Source organism: Tribolium madens, unplaced genomic scaffold, assembly GCF_015345945.1.
Source record: "Tribolium madens isolate multiple individuals breed KSU strain unplaced genomic scaffold, Tmad_KSU_1.1 Scaffold_19;HRSCAF=116;Tcas5.2_LG9, whole genome shotgun sequence".
Lineage (NCBI taxonomy): Eukaryota > Metazoa > Arthropoda > Insecta > Coleoptera > Tenebrionidae > Tribolium > Tribolium madens.
The window spans coordinates 10,030,676-10,049,879 of record NW_025400983.1 but is presented as its reverse complement, the minus strand read 5'-3'; the positions used below and the strand labels follow the sequence as shown (position 1 = coordinate 10,049,879).

The 19,204-nt window shown below is 31.9% G+C and overlaps 4 protein-coding genes across 4 annotated transcripts in view; 2 read left to right on the top strand and 2 right to left on the bottom strand.

Moving 5' to 3' along the window:
• Positions 1–3,435: 3,435 nt before the first annotated feature.
• On the bottom strand, positions 3,436–6,723 carry LOC123012908 (facilitated trehalose transporter Tret1-like). Its single transcript, XM_044411139.1, has 2 exons — positions 6,433–6,723; positions 3,436–4,966 (listed from the first exon to the last, which is right to left on the bottom strand). The coding sequence occupies exons 1-2, from the start codon at positions 6,596–6,598 to the stop codon at positions 3,621–3,623; spliced, it is 1,512 nt and encodes a 503-aa protein (XP_044267074.1). The 5' UTR covers positions 6,599–6,723; the 3' UTR covers positions 3,436–3,620.
• Positions 6,724–11,000: 4,277 nt separating this feature from the next.
• LOC123015402 (sphingosine kinase B-like) lies at positions 11,001–12,013 on the top strand. Its single transcript, XM_044415095.1, has 2 exons — positions 11,001–11,786; positions 11,840–12,013. The coding sequence occupies exons 1-2, from the start codon at positions 11,108–11,110 to the stop codon at positions 11,950–11,952; spliced, it is 792 nt and encodes a 263-aa protein (XP_044271030.1). The 5' UTR covers positions 11,001–11,107; the 3' UTR covers positions 11,953–12,013.
• Positions 12,014–13,050: 1,037 nt separating this feature from the next.
• Positions 13,051–14,137, top strand: LOC123012090 (39S ribosomal protein L16, mitochondrial). The gene is made up of 5 exons (XM_044409886.1): positions 13,051–13,198; positions 13,249–13,314; positions 13,367–13,524; positions 13,576–13,774; positions 13,824–14,137. The coding sequence occupies exons 1-5, from the start codon at positions 13,168–13,170 to the stop codon at positions 14,081–14,083; spliced, it is 714 nt and encodes a 237-aa protein (XP_044265821.1). The 5' UTR covers positions 13,051–13,167; the 3' UTR covers positions 14,084–14,137.
• LOC123012084 (transmembrane protein 132E) overlaps positions 14,114–19,204 on the bottom strand; it is a 52,853-nt gene continuing 47,762 nt past the window's right edge. The window contains exons 8-13 of the mRNA XM_044409872.1: positions 18,667–19,171; positions 18,223–18,616; positions 16,468–17,044; positions 15,966–16,399; positions 15,764–15,918; positions 14,114–15,693 (exon numbers count right to left, since the gene is read on the bottom strand). Of these exons, the coding sequence (XP_044265807.1) occupies positions 15,679–15,693; positions 15,764–15,918; positions 15,966–16,399; positions 16,468–17,044; positions 18,223–18,616; positions 18,667–19,171 (2,080 nt within the window). The 3' untranslated portion in view covers positions 14,114–15,678. The remainder of the gene's footprint in view (positions 15,694–15,763; positions 15,919–15,965; positions 16,400–16,467; positions 17,045–18,222; positions 18,617–18,666; positions 19,172–19,204) is intronic.

The window sequence follows — 19,204 nt, the reverse complement described above, 5'->3', positions numbered from 1 at the left end:
GCTAAACACGTTTTGTGACATTGGAAAATTATTATCAACAATAACATAGTAGAGGTGAAGGACGGGGACGGGCATCAAAATTTGCACAAATTCACTTCTGTTACAAAACGAAATGTTAAAAATCGGTTTATTTTAGTTCTGATAACATTAACATTTATAATTTATTGGTATAGGCCCCAAAATCGCAAATTTTCCTAGTGGAAATTTTTGACTTCACTGTTATTTAATAATTATGATTATCGCATTAATAAATTACATAAATATTTTCGTCTTTAAATTTGGTGATATCAAAAAGTTTACAGTTTAAGTTACTTTATTTGCTAATGTGAGACGCCACTATCATGAACACATCGTGTGGCCATGATTTCTCAAAATTTTTGACAAAAATTTCCAGCCATTATCGAAAAATTAAAAACCATGTTACTCTATCTATGAAAATATTATTTCCAATCACATACGAACTTTGATGTAATGCAGGTGCTTAAACAAATAGACAACCTATTCTTTTAAAACAATAATTAGTGAATTTCACGTGAACATTTATCAAAAAGTACTTGTTAAAAAATTTAATCAATTTTACAAGTAGGTATGTTTCACTGGTATAAACTGGTTGCAAATTTTCAAAAACTTGCAATACTACGTAATATTTAGTAGATGTGCAAATTTTTAAATTTAGAGTTTGTCAAGGCTATCCAAGACATCAGTTTAGCAAATGTTTTGAGAAGAAAATACGTTAAAAAGTTTTTATATTTTTTTTTAATTAAGAACATTCATAGTGTTTGAAAACTCGCGTTTCAGAGAAAAATATCGAACAAGATAAGATACCAGAAACATGGAAAATATGTTAAAAAAATCTATCTATGAGAATTTCGAAATAATAGAAGTTGGAAAAATAATTATATATTTTTTTTTGCTGCAGATTATTATAAAAGAGGAAACAAAGGTGCTGTATTCTAAATTGTAACTATGTTTAACCTTATTTGGGGCTGGATAGCTTAGACGCCAAATTAAAAAAAAACCGTTATAATTTTTTTTATTTTAAAAAACAGTCATACATACTTCAGGTAGGTACGTATAAATATATATTTTTTTTTGATTTTTCGTCGTTTACAAAACATTAAAATACGCAAACTCAAAATCTCAAAAAAAAAATATTATTTTTTAGTACTCATCAATCACAACGTATTTTATAAGTACATAAAATACTCTTATCTTTCGTCAATTTTGACAATTTTTTTTCAACAATTTCTGAATTAAGTAAAATTTCTTATTCAATATTAGTGTTAAAAAAATGTTGAAGACAACACAAGTTTAAAAATCTCAGTTTATTAAATTTATACCTCAATTTTTAAACTTTATATAAAACTTGTTTTAATACCTTAATTGCTATAAATGTTAGACAAAGTTTTTAAAACAACAGTGTTTATGTTTTGGTAAAATGTAAAAAGAAATATATTACAAAAATATTCACTTCAGTACAAGCTGATTTAAAAGTGTCCAACCAACTCTAATGATTTAAAATATTTTTTTTGGCTAAGCATAAAAATGAATTCAGATTTTTTTTTCAAGCTTCTTTTTTAGAAAAAAACAGAACTGACAATTTCCATGTTATCATGTAGGCACTCTTTTATTTCCGATGTTGTCGGATTTAATTTATGGAAATTTTAACTCAGTTGGATGTATTTTATCACCACCCAAAAAATAGTCCGGCACTTTTAAATCACTCTGTATAAACTAATTACATATTTTACGACTGCCAAAATTCTGAAAATCTAAAATAAGCGCAAGTTAATCAGTTATTGCAGCTCTGCTTACGATGTAAAGGAATATTAAGTGTGTTTACATCCGTTCTCCGAAATCTCAAAATTTTTTCAAAATAATGGTAATTTTTGGAAACCTTTTTATTCGTTTTTATAACGTTACTCAATATAAGCTATAGCTTTAATACAGCGTTTGTCAGAACTCGTGCCCTAGAGAAAAATTTCAAGTAAGATAAGATACCAGAAACATGGAAAAAATGTTTAAAAAATTCTCTGTCAAAAAATTTTGGGATTTATTTTTTGACATTTGACATTTTCTTTGTCTATTTAATGATACCGATAATGTTTTTTTTATAATTACTGTTATTATTTAATTTTGCCAATGAAAACCACAAATAACATTAAACACAGAGTTACAATTTAGGATACAGCTTCCTCATGTCGTCTTCTAATAACCTCTCTAGCAAAAAAATTTGGAAAATTATTTTTCCAACAGAAATAAATAGAGTCAAAGTGCAAAATCTAACCTCTCATAACCTGGAAATCTTTATAGATTATTTAACATTTTTTTCTTGGTTTCTGGTGTCTTACCTTATATGTCATTTTTCTTTGGGGCGCGAGTTCTGTCGCATCCTGTATATCATCACATAAAAAAGCAGGTTGCTGGTACATACATAACGAATTCTAGAAAACTGAAAATACAATTTGTAGCAAATGTAGTAATTAATAGGTCTGTGTCCTATACCATACAAAAAATATGTATAGTGACTACATATAATAAAAAATAAAATTACAAATTAACAATAAACTTATGTACACATTTATTCACAAAAAAAGCGTACACGTATTGAGGACTATTGTAAATAGGATATATTAATTAATTGTTTCTAAGAAAACGTATTACATACTGTACTGACATTTTCACATTTTGTATGTCAAATGTGTGAAAATTGCTTTCAATTGCTATTTACAATTGAATTATACCACGACATACAATACCATTAACAAGAGTGTGATCATTACTAATAAATTGGAAGATGGGTGGTCTAGGTGTAAAAGAACTGAAGCACTATTTTAAAGAAGTCCCGACCTCAACTACATAGAAAACGTTTGAGGCCGTATGGCAAAAGAAGTGTCTAATAAACTGAATGTCAGGCTTCCTACTGCAAACGAACTATGGAAAATTGTGGAAAATAAATATATGGGAAAGGCACTTGTTCACTCAATGCTCCGTAGACTAACTGAAGTGAACGCAAAAACCGGCGCGATGACCAAATATTAGAATGGTTTGCTATCTTTAAAAAAATTGTTGTTGAGGATTGCTTTTTTTGTAAATTTGTGAATAAAAGTTTATGAATTGTGTTTGTAGTAATCGATAATGGTTGCCTGCTAATAAGGCAAACAATTTAAACACATTAAAATTTTTGAAAAATACAACGATATAATCCAGCTATCAGCAAGGTTTTAGTTCCAGGTTTCTAATTAACAACGATTAAAAGATAAGTTTACAATATGACAATCTAGCCAAAATTGGGCTCACTACTTGTACGCTTTTTTTTTGAATAGAAGTGTACATTTATTTTCGTGTAGATATTAAATTTTAAAATATTGATCTTATTTTGTTTGAATACTCAGTTCGGTTTATTCAAATAAATATATAAATAAAACACAATTATCCAAGTGTAAAATTTTTATTCATTATTTATGTAAATATTACTTTGTACATTTGTACGATTTGTAAATTTCAGTTCCATAATACTGCATAATAAAACAAAAAATGTTAAATAAATTACTTAAATGACCAGACTAAAAATACATTACAACGTAAATATATAAAACAAAAAGAAATATCACTAAAACTCAAGCATCACTCGACGAACTCTTCCCACTCAACATATCTTGAATCTCCTGCAAACTCTTCCCGGACGTATCGGGCAAATACTTATAAACAAAAATCGAAGCCCCCACACAACATGCAGCGAAAATCCCAAAAGACCCCGCTTTTCCAATCATATCAGAAACGAGCGAAAAATATTTCGTTAAAATAAAACCAAGAAACCAGCACCCAGCTGCTGTCACCGTCGAGGCAACCGATTTTATGTTCCCGGGGAAGAGTTCACCCATCACGGCCCATGGAAGGGGCCCAAAACCAAGACAATAAGTGATAATATAGATAACAAGACACGTGACTGGAAGCCAGGCTATTGAACTAACATCGTTACCCCCACTTTTGATGTGAAAGAACACAGCAAGGGCTCCTTGGGACACAGCCATGCCAATGGCAGAAAGGATAAGAAGGTATCTTTTACCCTTTTTTTCCACAATAATTGGGGTGGTTCCACTGGCAAAAACCTGCACAATTCCGATGATGATTGTGGAAATATCAGCAGGTATTGTGCTTCCAGCGTCGGTGAAAATGTCCTGAGCGTAAAAAAGGACAATATTAATTCCTGATAGTTGTTGCAAAGATACTAAACCGACTGAGATTGTCAAAGCTTTAGTCAAACCTTTTGATTTGAAAATATCAGCAAATGAGGCTTTGTTAGCTAGAGTCTCCTCAACGCTTGATTTAATCTCGTCCAACTCCTCCTGAACCGCATCTTGCGATTTTGACCTTAGTTTCATCAAGGCTTGCTCCGCTTGATCCTTGTTTTTCCGTATCAAAAAATAGGGACTTTCTGGAATAAACAGGTAGAAAATAACCAAAAATACGCAAGGTGAGACGATGCATACAATATTGAACGCCATAATAGACATGTAGGGCCCCAAGGAATACGAGAAGAGCAACCCAACGACTATGAAAAGTTGCATAAAAGAGCCAAGAGAGTCTCTAACTTCATCCTCTGCAATTTCTCCTATATACATTGGCAGGACTGTGAACACCACTCCAACGGCCAAACCGCACAAAAACCGCATCATGAAAAATAACAGTGGGTGTGTAGCATAAGCCGCGATGGCGAAAGCTATGATGAAAGGGATGATTCCGGCCAAGAGAGTGTTTTTTCGACCGATTTTGTCAGCAGTAAGCCCGGCGATAAAGGGGCCAAGAGTTGCTCCAACTGGCAGGAGAGAACCAATCCAAGACTCTTCACTCTTCGTGAGGGGGAATAAGAGAGGATTGCCAGCTTCGTGAGAGATTTTCATTTTGGGGATTTCGGGGGAAGTCCAACCGAAGCTGGTGCCGCAAACGAAACCGGCCAAGTTTGCTGCAAAAGAAAACGAGTTAGGCAACTAATCACACAATGTTCGTTGACAATTTTTAAAAAATGTGCACTGATTGTAGATAGAAAATTATTTTTGCGTTTTTGTTAAAATAGAACAAATAGTTTAGTTGTTTGATAACATTGATAATGGCATTGACAATGACAAACACGTAAATGCATCAAGGTGAGGAATCTTGACCTCGTGGCGTGGGACTCAATTTTTGGTGAAGTCACCTGGGCTACTAATTATTTAAAAAATAGTAGTATTTATTATTAAACTAAAATGCTTCTTGTATCTATTGTTTAATTGAGACTTTTACATAATTTGCAATCCTTTAAAAAAATTGAATTCTAAATTTAAATGTACTGAAAAGTAACTTTAAAAAAACCAAAACTCAAAACCGATTAAATAAGAGTATTTGCTTTGTTATATATCTAACATTTAATTTTTTATATACTTTTTTTATTGTTGTCTCTTTATTTTGATCATTCTACGTCTCCAAATTGGGCAGAAACAATAGAAGATTATTCAATTTAAAAGCGATTTGCTGATAAAAATCCACAAACCACTAATGCCGTAGTAATGGTTCAAACGTCACCGGCAGAAAAGTTACATTGTAATTGCGAGTACCTACTTACAGATTAATTTTTTTATCGTAATTATTATTACACAATTTGATAAAAATTACTTATTATATTAACATTTTTTAATCGTTGACAGATATTGAATTATTACAGCATACATTTTTAATAAAATTGAAGATTATTTAAACAAAAAAAAATGTTATTGTGACAATATAATAATGGTTTTGTTGAATTCAGAAATTCTACATTTATTTTAGTTTCTGCAATAACTCCTTATAACTTTATGCATTTTTTATTTTTACATAAGTATTTGTATTATGTTTTGTTTAAAATTACAATTTACTGCCATTTGTTTTGTTGGCTATAAAATTTAATTAAAGTTGGTTTGCAAATAACAAATAAAATAAAACCACAAAGAAAAATTAGGGAAAAAATTGTTATGAATATTTAAGCATATTAAGTATGACAAATATTTTTGACTCATTAATTTTTTACATTAAGCATTTTACATGTATTGCTCTATTTTAAGAAATAGGATTAGAAAATTTATTGCATTTTTGTAAAAAAAAGCGCTAAAAATTTTACGAATTAATGTAAGTTTGGTAAGTATGTGTTATTAGTTCTTCTGAGGCTCAAAATAACTAATAATTGTGACATGTTTTTTTTGTTTTTAAATAAAATTATCGTGAATGAACAAAGCAAAATTTTATGTGGAATAATAATTTAATTCATGTGGCAATAAATCCTTTTTACTGTTTGTTTTATGACCACTTACTGATTAATTTCCGACATAATTATTGTAATAATCAACCAACATTGTTGTCAAAAAAATTAGGTAGGTACATGAATTCGCTTTAAATGACTGTGTTAAAAAAGATACATACCGACACATGCTGCAATGTACAAAAATTTTCGATTCGTCGGTTGGGCACTCTCACTAGACATTTTGTTTGACTGAATGGTAACTTCTCCATTTGTAACATTGAATGTTGTTTCCGATTCTTCCGTCCCCGCCACTGGTGTGTATTCATATTCTTCCTTTGTGGTCATTTTGAACGCTGGGAATTAACAAGGATTTTCCTTTTGAGTCAAGCTACTTCGAGGATTACTTGATTTGATGTGATTTGAAAATTATAGATAAATTGCTAATAAATGAAAGATATATCTAATCACTTGTAGCCAGCCACTCAAGATATTGTTTCTTTCACTTCTTCTTTATAGATTTTTTTTGGTAGAGATTGTTTTTAGATACAAAAGTGTCGTTTTTACCCAACTTATCGTGTTTTATAATACAGAAACTGTATTTTGATATTTCAGATTATCCTCCCCACAATACGTCCAGAATTATTGTGTGTACTTTTTTTTTCTAATAATAATATAATGATTGTTTGAGGAATTTATTACAATATCGTTGTCAAAATTTATTTTGATTTTCATTTTGTTATGCAATAAATTAACATCGGTTGTGCATCCATTAGATTCGCTATACGTTTTGTCGCTTTTAAAATAATTTGATATAATGTTTATCATTTCCGGTCGATTAAAATAATTAAGTCTACCAAAATTGTCCCAACACGGAAATGTACCATAAAGCAATTAATTAATTATTTTAATTTGAATACAACCTCTACTAATTTAAGGATTATGCAAGTGTAGTGGGTATCCATGAGTTACTTAAGAAAAGAGGGAAAACTTGAATCAAACCCACGTTTGTGATTGTGATTTATTAGACTTTACCTAAATATCGAAAGCTAGACACTGAAAATTGGTAAATTCCGTCAACTCAAAGAAAAAAAGATATTTAACAAAAATATTTTTTTATAATCATTTAGGCGAACAAGTTGGTTTTATTTAATCATTTTTTGCTAACAAACATTCTAGTGGAGTAGGTATAGTACTGCCAAGTAGTAATATTATACTTTTATTAAACATGTAAACTACATGAAATAGTAGTTGTAAGACGTCTAGGTCTACTATCTGTCAAAAAACATAATGTATTATCGCTTTGCATAATGTTTGTAATGTTTATATCGATTAGAGAGTAGAAAATAGTATATTATAATACTTGTTTATAAGCAAGCCTTTAAAACACGCACGACGGGTTTAAGTGCACGACGCGTCAGCGTAAGTGTTTTAAAGGCGCTTATAAACGAGTGTTATACGCTATTTTTTATTATACCTGCCCATTTACGATCTTTTATGAGCACTGAAAAAATGTGAATTTACACAATAAAATTATCAAAGGTGGTTTGTGAATCGTTTTTGTAGAGACGGTTACTAGTTTACGTTGTTAAGCACATTTTTTCACGTTGTAATTGATCCAGACATTTCACTATTTCTTGTTACCTAAACAACTTTAAAATTCAGCGTGCTATAAAGGCCAAATTACGCACGCTGCAGCGTGTTTTAATTTAGGATTATGATACAGGTATAATAAAAAAAATATTATTTCAGTTAAAAAAATTAAAGCCCACTATTTTCTATATTCAGTTTCAACCTAAATTTTTTCAGACTTTTACCAGTATAAAACTTGTATTTCAATTTGACACAATATTAAATAAAAATTTCTGTAAAAGTACAGATTGTAGACAGAAGTTAATTAGTGGGTATCCAAGCATTGTACATGTTTATGTGTACATATTTTTTTAAGAAAATGTTTTCTAATAATAATTTGTCGTCATCTATTTGTTCTGTTATCTTAATTTTTATTTATTCATAACCTACTTATGTCTTCATAGGCGGTAAAGTATAAGTTACAGAAATAATTAAAATCGAATAAAAATATGAAATGGCAATTACTTAGTTTATTTCTATAGATTTCTCTGAATACACAGTTACCCAACAGTACCTAGAATTTGACGTGAAATATGTACTAATACACATTTCCTAAGGATTTGAAATTCAAAAGACATTGTTTCTAATAAGTACCTAATAACTCTTGAAACATGTTATTTAATATCTAGGTAAGAAGATAACCGTTTAACCTGATTTATCTTTAATTGGATCATTTCTACTTATATTGACATTATGACGCTATAAAAATTGAAGATTATTTGTTGCTAATAGGATATCAATTTTTTTTAAATTATAAAGAAAAGTACAATACGTCTAGGTATTCTGTACGGCAACCTCGTGGACGATGACGATTGTCGGATGATTTGAAGTTATCACTAATAGAGTTCGTTGTCTGAATATAAATAAATTAATTAGAGATAGATTCAATGTAATACTATATTTGCAAAGCAACAAATTGTGTCATTGTCAATGACTCAAGGATCTATGTAATATTGGATATATTTTTTTAGGTATACTATTTTGGTAAAGTAGGTAACATTAAAAAATGCAAAAATAGTTTTTTATTTTTAAAATTCAGAATATAAAATACAGTAAAACCTCTTTTAACGGACACCTCTTGATAACGGGCATTTTTGTAGGAACGTAAGGAAGGTAATGTAAAAAATTCTCTCTTCAATGGACCCTCTGATTAGCGGACGCGGACAATGAAATTTTCCCTAATTGCCTTAATATCATATAAATTTACCTCCTACAACAGACAAACCGACAGAGCGGTTTACTCTAAAACAGGTAATATAAAATTCAATGATTAAATTAATGAGTTGCAGAATACACAATAAAAGAAAAACTTAAGTTTTATATTTTGTATAAAATAGAAGACTTACTTAAAAAAGTCTTAAAATTTAAATCATTATAATAGTCAATATTAGAATATAAAAAATAAAAAAGAACAATTCGCATAAAAACAGCTGTTCTTTTTTAACATTTTTATAAAAGTCGACGTAAAAACAATAAATATTGATAAAACAAATACTAAATTACAAAAACTAAATTCTTTAAAATTTTAGCTTATCCCCACCATTTAATATTTATGTAGAAATACAGTTGCGGAATTTAAATTTCGGGCATTATTGTCATTTTCATAATGTAAACTCTAAAACAACCTTTCTCTTGTCATGTTTATGTCATTTTAACTTAAAAAATAGCGCCACTGACAGAAAAGTTTAATTGTCAAATCTCAGTTATGATGACCGTAAAGGGTAGTTTACACTTACAGGTAACTTTTTGAAGTGACAGAAAAATACTGCCCGAAATTTTAATTCCGTAACTGTACATGTAGGTACAACTGGTTACATGGGCGCCCACAGAGGAGGGCCAGCAGGGGCCGTTGCCCCCCCCTGAGAAGATAGTGCTTGCTATATTTGATATAAAAAAAGATTTTTTTGATTTTTTACAAACACGTTAGAACTTAAATCTTCATGAACGAAATAAGAAACTAATATTTACATTTTTATCGCGAACTGAGTGATATGAAAATGGACAAATGAAACTCTTATTATTAATTTCGACTCTTTTTTTTTGCCCCCCCTGGCCATAATTTCTGCGGGCGCCCATGCCTGCTTAGTTCGTAATCAACATTTTGGTATTCTTAATCCTATGTACCTATATCCATCATTATATTAGGATTGTTAATTTAACCTTCATTCACTATTATAAGCTCACTGAGGTTTTAGAATTTTGAAAAATTTTAATTACTTATACCGCAATTGCAGCGAAATACTTTTAACCACAAATTTTAATGCAAAAAAGTATTTTATTATTCTATAAGTAATAAATTATGATGCATGTTTTGCATAGAGTTTTTTCTGTTACTTTGATTTGAGTAAAAAACATCGAATTTAAGTTTAAACTTTAATTTCAAGTAAATTTCAACGTAACACATTTTAAACATGTAACAGTGTGACTTACGCTCCCTTTGATTAAAGTTTTTATTGGTAGGTAACCACGTAAAAGCGGGACATTAATCAAGTTATATTTTAAGAACTATAATTTCATAATAGTTTTGTTTTAGTTATTTTGTTATTTTAAATAAATGGCTTTTTAATTTTTTTAAATAATTTAGCACACCTTTCATTAAGGGACACCTCTTCACAACGAACAATTAAAGATTTCCCATTGGTGTCCGTTGTTGAGAGGTTTTACGGTAATAATGTTACCGATTTAATCTTTTCAAACAGCAAGAGACATCTTTTGAGTAAAACACTAAAAAACAAGACAAACTATCCAAAGATAAGTGTACAATGATTTTAAACATACTTTTAGTGACAGAGCTACAGAAATAAATGAATTTCATGAAGTGTAGTGCTTTTCTGCTTTCCTCAGTTTTTTTTTTTGTTCATCATATTTTAAATGCCATAATAAAGAAGTAAAAAATTAATATTTACTGTACGAATATAATTTTTTTTTTTATTCATAATTTGTAACTTTTATATTTTTTATTGTTTTTTTTTACATCTCTCGAAATGAATAAAGTTTCAGTGTACGAAAACTCATTTTGTGTTTCACAACTTTAAATCATGACTTACAATAAATCATTTTTTTGCTCAAATACAAGGCGGTTTCTTATCACCACGCGTAAATAGGAATACCCGTGATAAGGATAACAAAGTATACTGTTTAGATATAGAACTACAGCATAGGTGCATTGTAATTTCAAGTAGCTCTTCATGAAATATAGAAACAGAAATTAAAAACAAAAGTGAAATGTGGCTGTGGCTGCCTATTTTTGTAGTGTTATTTCTGCATATACAATGTGAGCCAACAGAACTTAGCCACACTACACTCGATGAGTCACATGATGACCTTGAAACGAATACTACAGAAAAGATTTTTAGTGGTGACTCTGAAGAGATTGTAAATAAACCAACAAATCCAGGAAAAGTTACAATCATAGATGAAATTTATTTTATAGAAGAAAATAAAACTAAGATACAGAATGAAACGACAGCAGATGGTCACAACATTTCTAATAAAGATAACCTTAAAGACGGTGCTGTTGATGACAAGATGAAGAAAGTTCACGAAAATGATGACAAACTAAAGAGTGATAATAAAAATGTAGAAGATAAAAGTTTGACAATATTGGAAAACAAAACAATTTTTGTTAATACAACAACTTCATTAACTTCATCTTCATCATCATTTTCAACTTCATCTTCAACTTCCTCATTTTCAACCTCAACTTCAACAACAGAGTCTTCTGTTTCTATTACCACTTCTGAAACAACTTCATTTGAGGAAGAAAATAATAATTATGATCTAATATTTAAAGGATTTAATTGGAATTATTTGTTTTATTTATTTTTACTTGTTCCTGCTACAGGAATTCCTATTGGATTGTATTATTATTGTAAAAAAAGAAAGAAAAAAAATCATAATAATGGTAAGCTAGGTACTGTAAAATTTCTGGAACATATAATTATTTTGGAATTTTAGAAAAGAGAAGCCTCGGTAAGAACAGAAGATTTTCGACACCGTCTTGGGTTTTTAGTGAGCCTGATTTTATTGACGAAGAAGTTATAACCCTAGAAGAAGAGAAAAATAAATAATATGTAAATAAATAAATGTGAATCTTTTTTCTTAGTTTTTTAATAAATATTTTTTTTTTAATTTGCTATAATTATGAGTACATCTTTCCTTTTTAATTACATTCATCAGGGTTAATTAAATAACGGTAATAAATAAATAATAACTGAAATCGCTGAATTATTGATAAAATTGTATTTAGATATTAAAATCTGAAATGACCAACTTCAATAAATTAAAATTATGTCATTAATGAAAATAATTATAATAAGTCTTTTACCAGTGAAAATAAAAAAAAAAATAAGAATAGGTAGAGGTATTGACATGAAAAGCCAAAAACAATTTTTAAACTCTAATGTGATAATAATTAACATATTGATTTATTGTTTTGTATTAATTTTATTTTTTTTTCTGTATGAGTCTTACCTCTACTCTCTTTATTCTCTGCAAACATTTCTTAAAAGTTTATGCAAGCCAAATTAATATTTAATTTGGTCATTATAAACGATTTTTAATAAAAATAATAACGACAATTAACAAATTAACAAAATAATTAACAAATTAAGAAAACTTTTTTTATTTGAAACACACTTTGTTTTCGCTTCAAATGGTAATCTCAAACGCGACACACTTAGGTCTGCTTGTTCTTAAATCGGAACAAATTAAAACATAAACGTAAAACAGAACAATAGAATAAAAATATAAACATATTGTTAAATCAGAACGGTTAATGCAAGAAAATTATTTATTTAAAAAAATAAAATTAAAATTTTATACATTTTTCCATAAAACAAAAACAACTTAACTTCAATAAAAAAATACAGTGGCTGTTATGTTTTTATACAAAAAATAAAAATAGTATTACAGTTGGAGACATAATACTTTGGTCGTCAATGTCACTTGAGTGACATTAAATTGTAAAGCATGCTTTAGGACTGTTAACCTTATTTTTAGCTACTGTCAATCATAGTTGACAAGTTGTACATATTAATAGCTGTAGATATAATAGCTGTCATTAATTGGAAATTGTCATTCATTAAGCTTGAATTACATTAAAGTGTCAGAAAAGTGACGACCAAAGTATTTTGTCTCCAACTGTACTACTATTTAGATTCGGTGTTGAAAAATTTCAAAATATTTAGTTCATTTGTTCTCTCCAAGTAGGTTTTTTGTACCGCCGTCAGTTGTCAAACTCGATGAATTCCTAACGTTCCTAACCTTACATTACAGAGAAAAAAATGAATTTACAAAAATTAATACTTTTTAGAGGTAATTATCAATACTGTCAATTTGGTTTTTTAATTGATAGCAAATTTTAGCGCCCAGTGTCCACATTTTACAATCATGCGGTATGAAACACTTTCCACCGCCCCCAAATTACGACCGTAAGTTGTAACCTCAATCAAAAAATATGTTTGTGAAAAATATAAATCATAGATATTCAAATACCCGAGCGGCCAAAACTACGGTTTATGGACAAAGTCCCTTTTATTCCCCCCGGAACGAAAGCCCCCAAAATGCAGAAAAAACTGCGCCTCATGAGGGGCCCCGAAACCGTACACAACTTTCTAATCCATCAACAATACGGAATTGTGGTAAGTTAAGCATCAAATTCAGCCGTCGCATTTTCAGCAAGCTTTTTTAAGGCTTTGGGGGGTGGTAGACTAAAATGGCCCCATTTTGAAATGATGCGCCTTGCCATAGGCCGCAAAATAGATCCTGATAGAATGTTCGCAATCTGGCGAGTTGATGCCCCTTGGCAGCCTGTCACAAAAAAAGGCCAAGGGCAGAGGATGGGCGGCGGCAAAGGGGCTATTGATCATTATGTAACACCTATAAAAGCTGGTATTTTAGTTCTCTGTTTGATTGTGCCTTTTCTGATTGTTCATTTTAGGACGAGTCATTCTAGAAGTGGGTGGAAAATGCGAATTTGAGGAAGTAAAGGGCTTTCTGCATGACATTGCAATGAAAATGCCGTTTCAGGCAATGGCTGTGTCTCATGAAATGTTGAAGGAAAGAAAAGAAAAGGAAAAGTGGGAGGAGGAAAACAATCAGAATTATTACACCATGAAATATTGCATGCAGAATAATATGGGCGGGTGTCACAAATGGATGTCGCCGTTTGACTATAAATTCTTAGGAAAATATTTGTAATGATTTTTAAGTGAAATGAAACAGTTGAAACACAATTACAAATACTTTATTTTACTGATTTGTATGGTAACTTACATATTGTACTTGTACATATATCAGTTGTCTCAATTTACACCAAGTTATTAATACAGATGACATACAGTTCTGCTTAACAACTAAACGAAATCAACAGTGTGTGAGAAACTAAATTGGAAGTTCGGGTAAACAATTTCTGATATGTTAATCACTCATTAAATCGATTGTGGCTTTGGTATGGTTAAATAAAACTAAAATCAGTTTTATACAAAATTCTATATACCTAAAACAAGCTCTAGCGCAGGAGGGAATGTTATGTATAAAATGCACTAAATTTGAATACAGTTTCGTAACTACAATGTTAATTAACATTCAGGTTTTTATTTAGAAAGCACAATATTCTCAAAGGAAGTTCTAACATTTTATGTCCATTAACAATAATAACTTTTTTATATTAATATATACATTCATAAGCAAAAAGAATATATACCCTCGGTAGAATGAACACAAAGAAGAAACCTTATAATACTGTGTAGTGTCATGGAAGATGATCTCAAAATAATGTGAGCACCCGTACGAAAACTGGAAACATGTACTAGATTATCTTAGAAGTTTTTTCATAGTGCTAGAGGACTATAAGTCTGAAAGCATTCTTCCTAAACATTGAAATTTTGCGTTTAGTAGAGGTGGACTAGAACCGATAAATCGTCTAAAGCTTACTTATACTCTTCAAAGCAGTCTATTTATTTACACTAAAACGAGTATCCATGCATTAAAAAAACATACTACACTTTGAAAAATATAATACTATCAACATAAAATCCCTTCTTGGGTAATATACAATCTACTATATACACAATTATACAAAACTGTACACAATTCGAATTCGTGAAATAATAAAAATGAAAACAGCGTCTCGCTTCAATAAAAATAAATCAAATGTGTTTTTGAACACAAAGTAACATCAGGAACCATATTTGTGCTTATACATTAAGTATGGCAATTGTTTCGTACAAAATACTTTAAATAAAGCTAAACAGTTTTGACTAGATTATTACATACATTTCAGATCACTGCAAACCTCCTCCAAACATTTCATAGTCGTTTCGATGTTGCACCCATTTAGAAACTCGGAAAACAATATTGTGTTTAGTAGTCTAAAGTCCTACACATGAATCGATATAATACTATATAAGGTAAGTAGATAAAGACAAACTGTTGTGGCCTAAAATTGAGAAAACCAATTACTACCAATTCCAGCTGAGTAAATGAGTGATTTAGGCCACAACCATTGTTTAACTAAATAACAAGCTATATATTCAGTCTTGCAGATTGCATGTATTAGTACGGGTATACATATTGATACGATTAGAAGAAGGCGAAGGCTTTCTATTCTTAATTGACCCTAATCGAGGTGTATATTAAGCGTACGACTCACTCAGATGGTCAAAGAAATAATCGAAACTTTGGTTAATATTCATCACGTGGTTCGGGCTGATGTTGCCGTTGAGTGCGCTAGCTCGGTATTGTTCACTGAACGACAATAAAATGTCTCGGATTTTTGCAATGATCTCTTCTACTCAGGCGTTTGATTCCTGGAACAATCGGTAATAGAGAAACAATCACGCTTCATGCCGACTTACATCACACTTTTGCTTAACATACCTTCAAATTATCAAAATAGTGCATGATTTGATCATAATCCATATCCAGTTGGAGGTCGTCTAGACCAGGCAGGTCGCCGGAAGGGGTCGGATCCGAGTTACTAAACATGGGGTTGCCCACAATAGTAGCACGTTTCACCTCCGCACTACTCCTCCCTGTAACCCCAACTCAACAATTTTTCTTCAAACACAACCAAACTCACCATTTCCGTTCGAATTGGGCGATTTTGGGTATTGCACGAATTGGACTTCCTCCTCATCGGTTTTCGGAGGCTTACTCCTCAGCTTCACTTCTTCCTTTTTCTCTTCTTCTTCTTTTGGAGGTTCGTCATCAAACTCAAACACGCTTCTCATGGGTTCCTGACTCGCCGTCATTACTAAATCTTCATCTTCCTCCTCTTGGTCCTTGGACCAGCCATTCACAGTCCATCCGTAGTCATGGTGATGCATATCTTGATGTTTGCTGTTTCTGTGATGATGGTGGTGGTGATGTTTGCGAGGAGGAGTGGCTTCGGAAGTTACTCCAATGTTGCGATGGGGAGGCACGGGGGGCCTGTAATCCTCCACCGGTTGCTGGGGCTTCGGCTGGAGAGGCACTCCGTGCGGGGGGAGTGGGGGAGGCGGTGTTGGCTTGTTCCTGGAACATTTACAACATAAAATTTAATTTAATTTAATTTCTCGTTTATAAAATAAAGTAACAATTACCACACTTGTAGGTCGTCATTTTTGCTAGCCCCACTCTTGCTCTTGCAATAAGTATTGCTATCGATTGGCCTATTCGAATTAATATCAGCCTGTGAAGAGCTCGGCAGCTCAATATGACTAGGATTACTAAAGCTCGTCGCTAGACAATCATCCGGATCGCAATAATTCAAATTGAGCGGATTCGCTGTTATTCTCATTTCGTTTCCGTTTGTATTCGCAACTGAGGAATTTCTATTCGAACTGTCTAAAGTGGCACGACCCAACCAGACCCAATCGTGGGCGTTTGTCGTGGTCTCTCTAGGTTTGCGATGAACAACTAGGCTTCCGGGAGCCACCGGAGCGGCCCGCTCGCCCGGAGCAATCCCGCCTTCTTCCGCTTTAAACTTTGATGCGTAGACTACGCAAGATACGACGAAAACCACAATAGCACAACAGAACGTCCCCAGAAGGATGTACATGCTGATCTCGAGGGGTGTCATGTGTTGGGGGGAATGCTGGCGAAACACCCCTTTGCCACCTTGGTATTGGCGGGCTTGCACGTTGGGCTCCTGCGAGTTGTCGTCTTTCAAAGGAGTGCCTGTGGAGAAATACCAAACAACGTTTTTATTATGTTAATTTATTTTAATTAATTGGGAAGATATATTATGTAAAAATAAATTTCCTAAAGGTTGAATTAAAATATCTCTCGTTAGAAAAATTAATTGTTTGCGTGCTTACCGGCAGTTAAGTAAGACTAATGTAACATTCATGCTGTTTAATGATAAAGAAATACTGTAATAAATTATGCCCCTCTTAATTTTTATTCTAATTGAATTGCTCTATTTACGCTGATTCGTACAAAATTGATATTTTAATAAAAGTTACAACTTTTAAAAATTGACGGAGTAATTACAGAATCTATAAATAATGGTTACCCAAAAGCAAACCGTGTTTGTTACCAATGTTCAACTTTTGTTATTTTCAAACATTTCACTATAAAATTATGTAAATGCTTGATGCCCAGTTAATTTAAATGCTGTTTATAACCTCGACCTGAAATAATATTTTCCTGGGTCATTTTAGGGGAGAATTATGCCATTATTCCCAAGGGAGGAAGGGATATTATTTCAGGATAAAACGCTTAAAATTTTATAACAGTTAATGAAAAAATTAAAAATTGCATTTAGTTGAGTGCGGTACGTTTTCTTTTTTTCGACAAGAGCTGCAATGCGCGATGAAATAAACAATTTTTACCACAAAAAATCTCATTAACTGTTATTGACGTCCTGCGTTTTTTGTCATAAAATTTCTTATAACAAAAGATTCGTACGTTTTGTTACTATCCGCTTTATGAAATTCAGTAAAATGTTTATGATGAAAACGTGCTTTCTTAGACCTATAAAAAAGCAGTTACGTAGTTAGAATATATTAAATATTTTATATTTTGTTAAAATAATCTTCAAAACTTCTAAACGTCTTTATTGCAGTAATTTCATCATAAAAATAAGTACAATAAGTATATTAAAAATATGTGAAACTCAAAAAAAAAAACAGATCATTCTGAATTCCTGAGCTACACTTATATTTCTTCTATACGAAAAGCAAACTGTTGGTAAAGTAAATTTTTGAGAATCACTCGTAACCACTATCATGACGTCATCAGTCTTGGCCAAATTATGACAAAGAATCAGAAAGCATTGCAGACATGCACTTTAGCTCATACTCATCTGAACAGCTTTCAACATATTCATTTTTTCTGCAATTTGAATGACTTACCTTTTAAAATATCCTGGAGGTCTTGAAACTCCCTCTTGGAGCCCCCATAAGACCCCCCGTCATTCTGCAAAATATCCGGCCTATGTTGTAAGTCACTTGAACTAAAATCAACAGTGACTGAAGCAGAGGCAGTGGCCAGAGGCCCAGCACCTTTCATTTTTGGTCTAGTACTAGTTCTACATTCTTCAGCTAACAACAGAGTGACTTGTAGCAGATCTCCGTTGCCTTCACCCACAGCAATGACGCGAGGATGATGGGACGCGACCATAGGGGCAAAAGCGACCACTTCTGGGTCTAAACTCTCAACCACGAGGTGGTAATCCGAGTCTGCAATATCTCTAAGTGGTGTTCTAGTACCATCAGAAAATTCCAACTCTATGTCAAGGAGACCCTCCTAAATCAAGAATAATCACAATTGAGTCACTGAAACTTACAATAAATTACCTGGTATTGGGCTGTTAGTTTTCTTGTAACACTAGTCTCGGCGATGTAACCGTTTTCGATCGAGCTATCGGGTGAGATATTTAGTTGTAATCCTGAAACAACTTGGACCAAAAGTCGCGATAATCCCACTTTATCATTCCCAACTCTTATTTCTTTGGCTCCAATGACACGTCCTGTGATAGGACTAAGAACTTGCACTTCAGTTCGGCCCATGCTTCGTCCTTGAAGTATCCTTCCATGTAAACTTGCGATTCTGGGATCACTCACTCTCAATAAGGGCAAGACCAAATCCGTGACCCTCAACCACGTCCTCCTATTGATCAAATAACTGATCCTTCCGGAATCATGGTCTACGGCCATGAAGTGGGCATAAACGTCCACTGGACTTTGCTGATACCTCAATCGACAAATCGGCTTTTCTACCACATTCCCTAAGTCATCAGGGGGATTAGAACCTCCCCAATTACTGCTATAGGAACGCTTCTTCCGACGGGATTTAACACCGCTGTAAAAATTTAATGAAGTAGGAAGTTACATA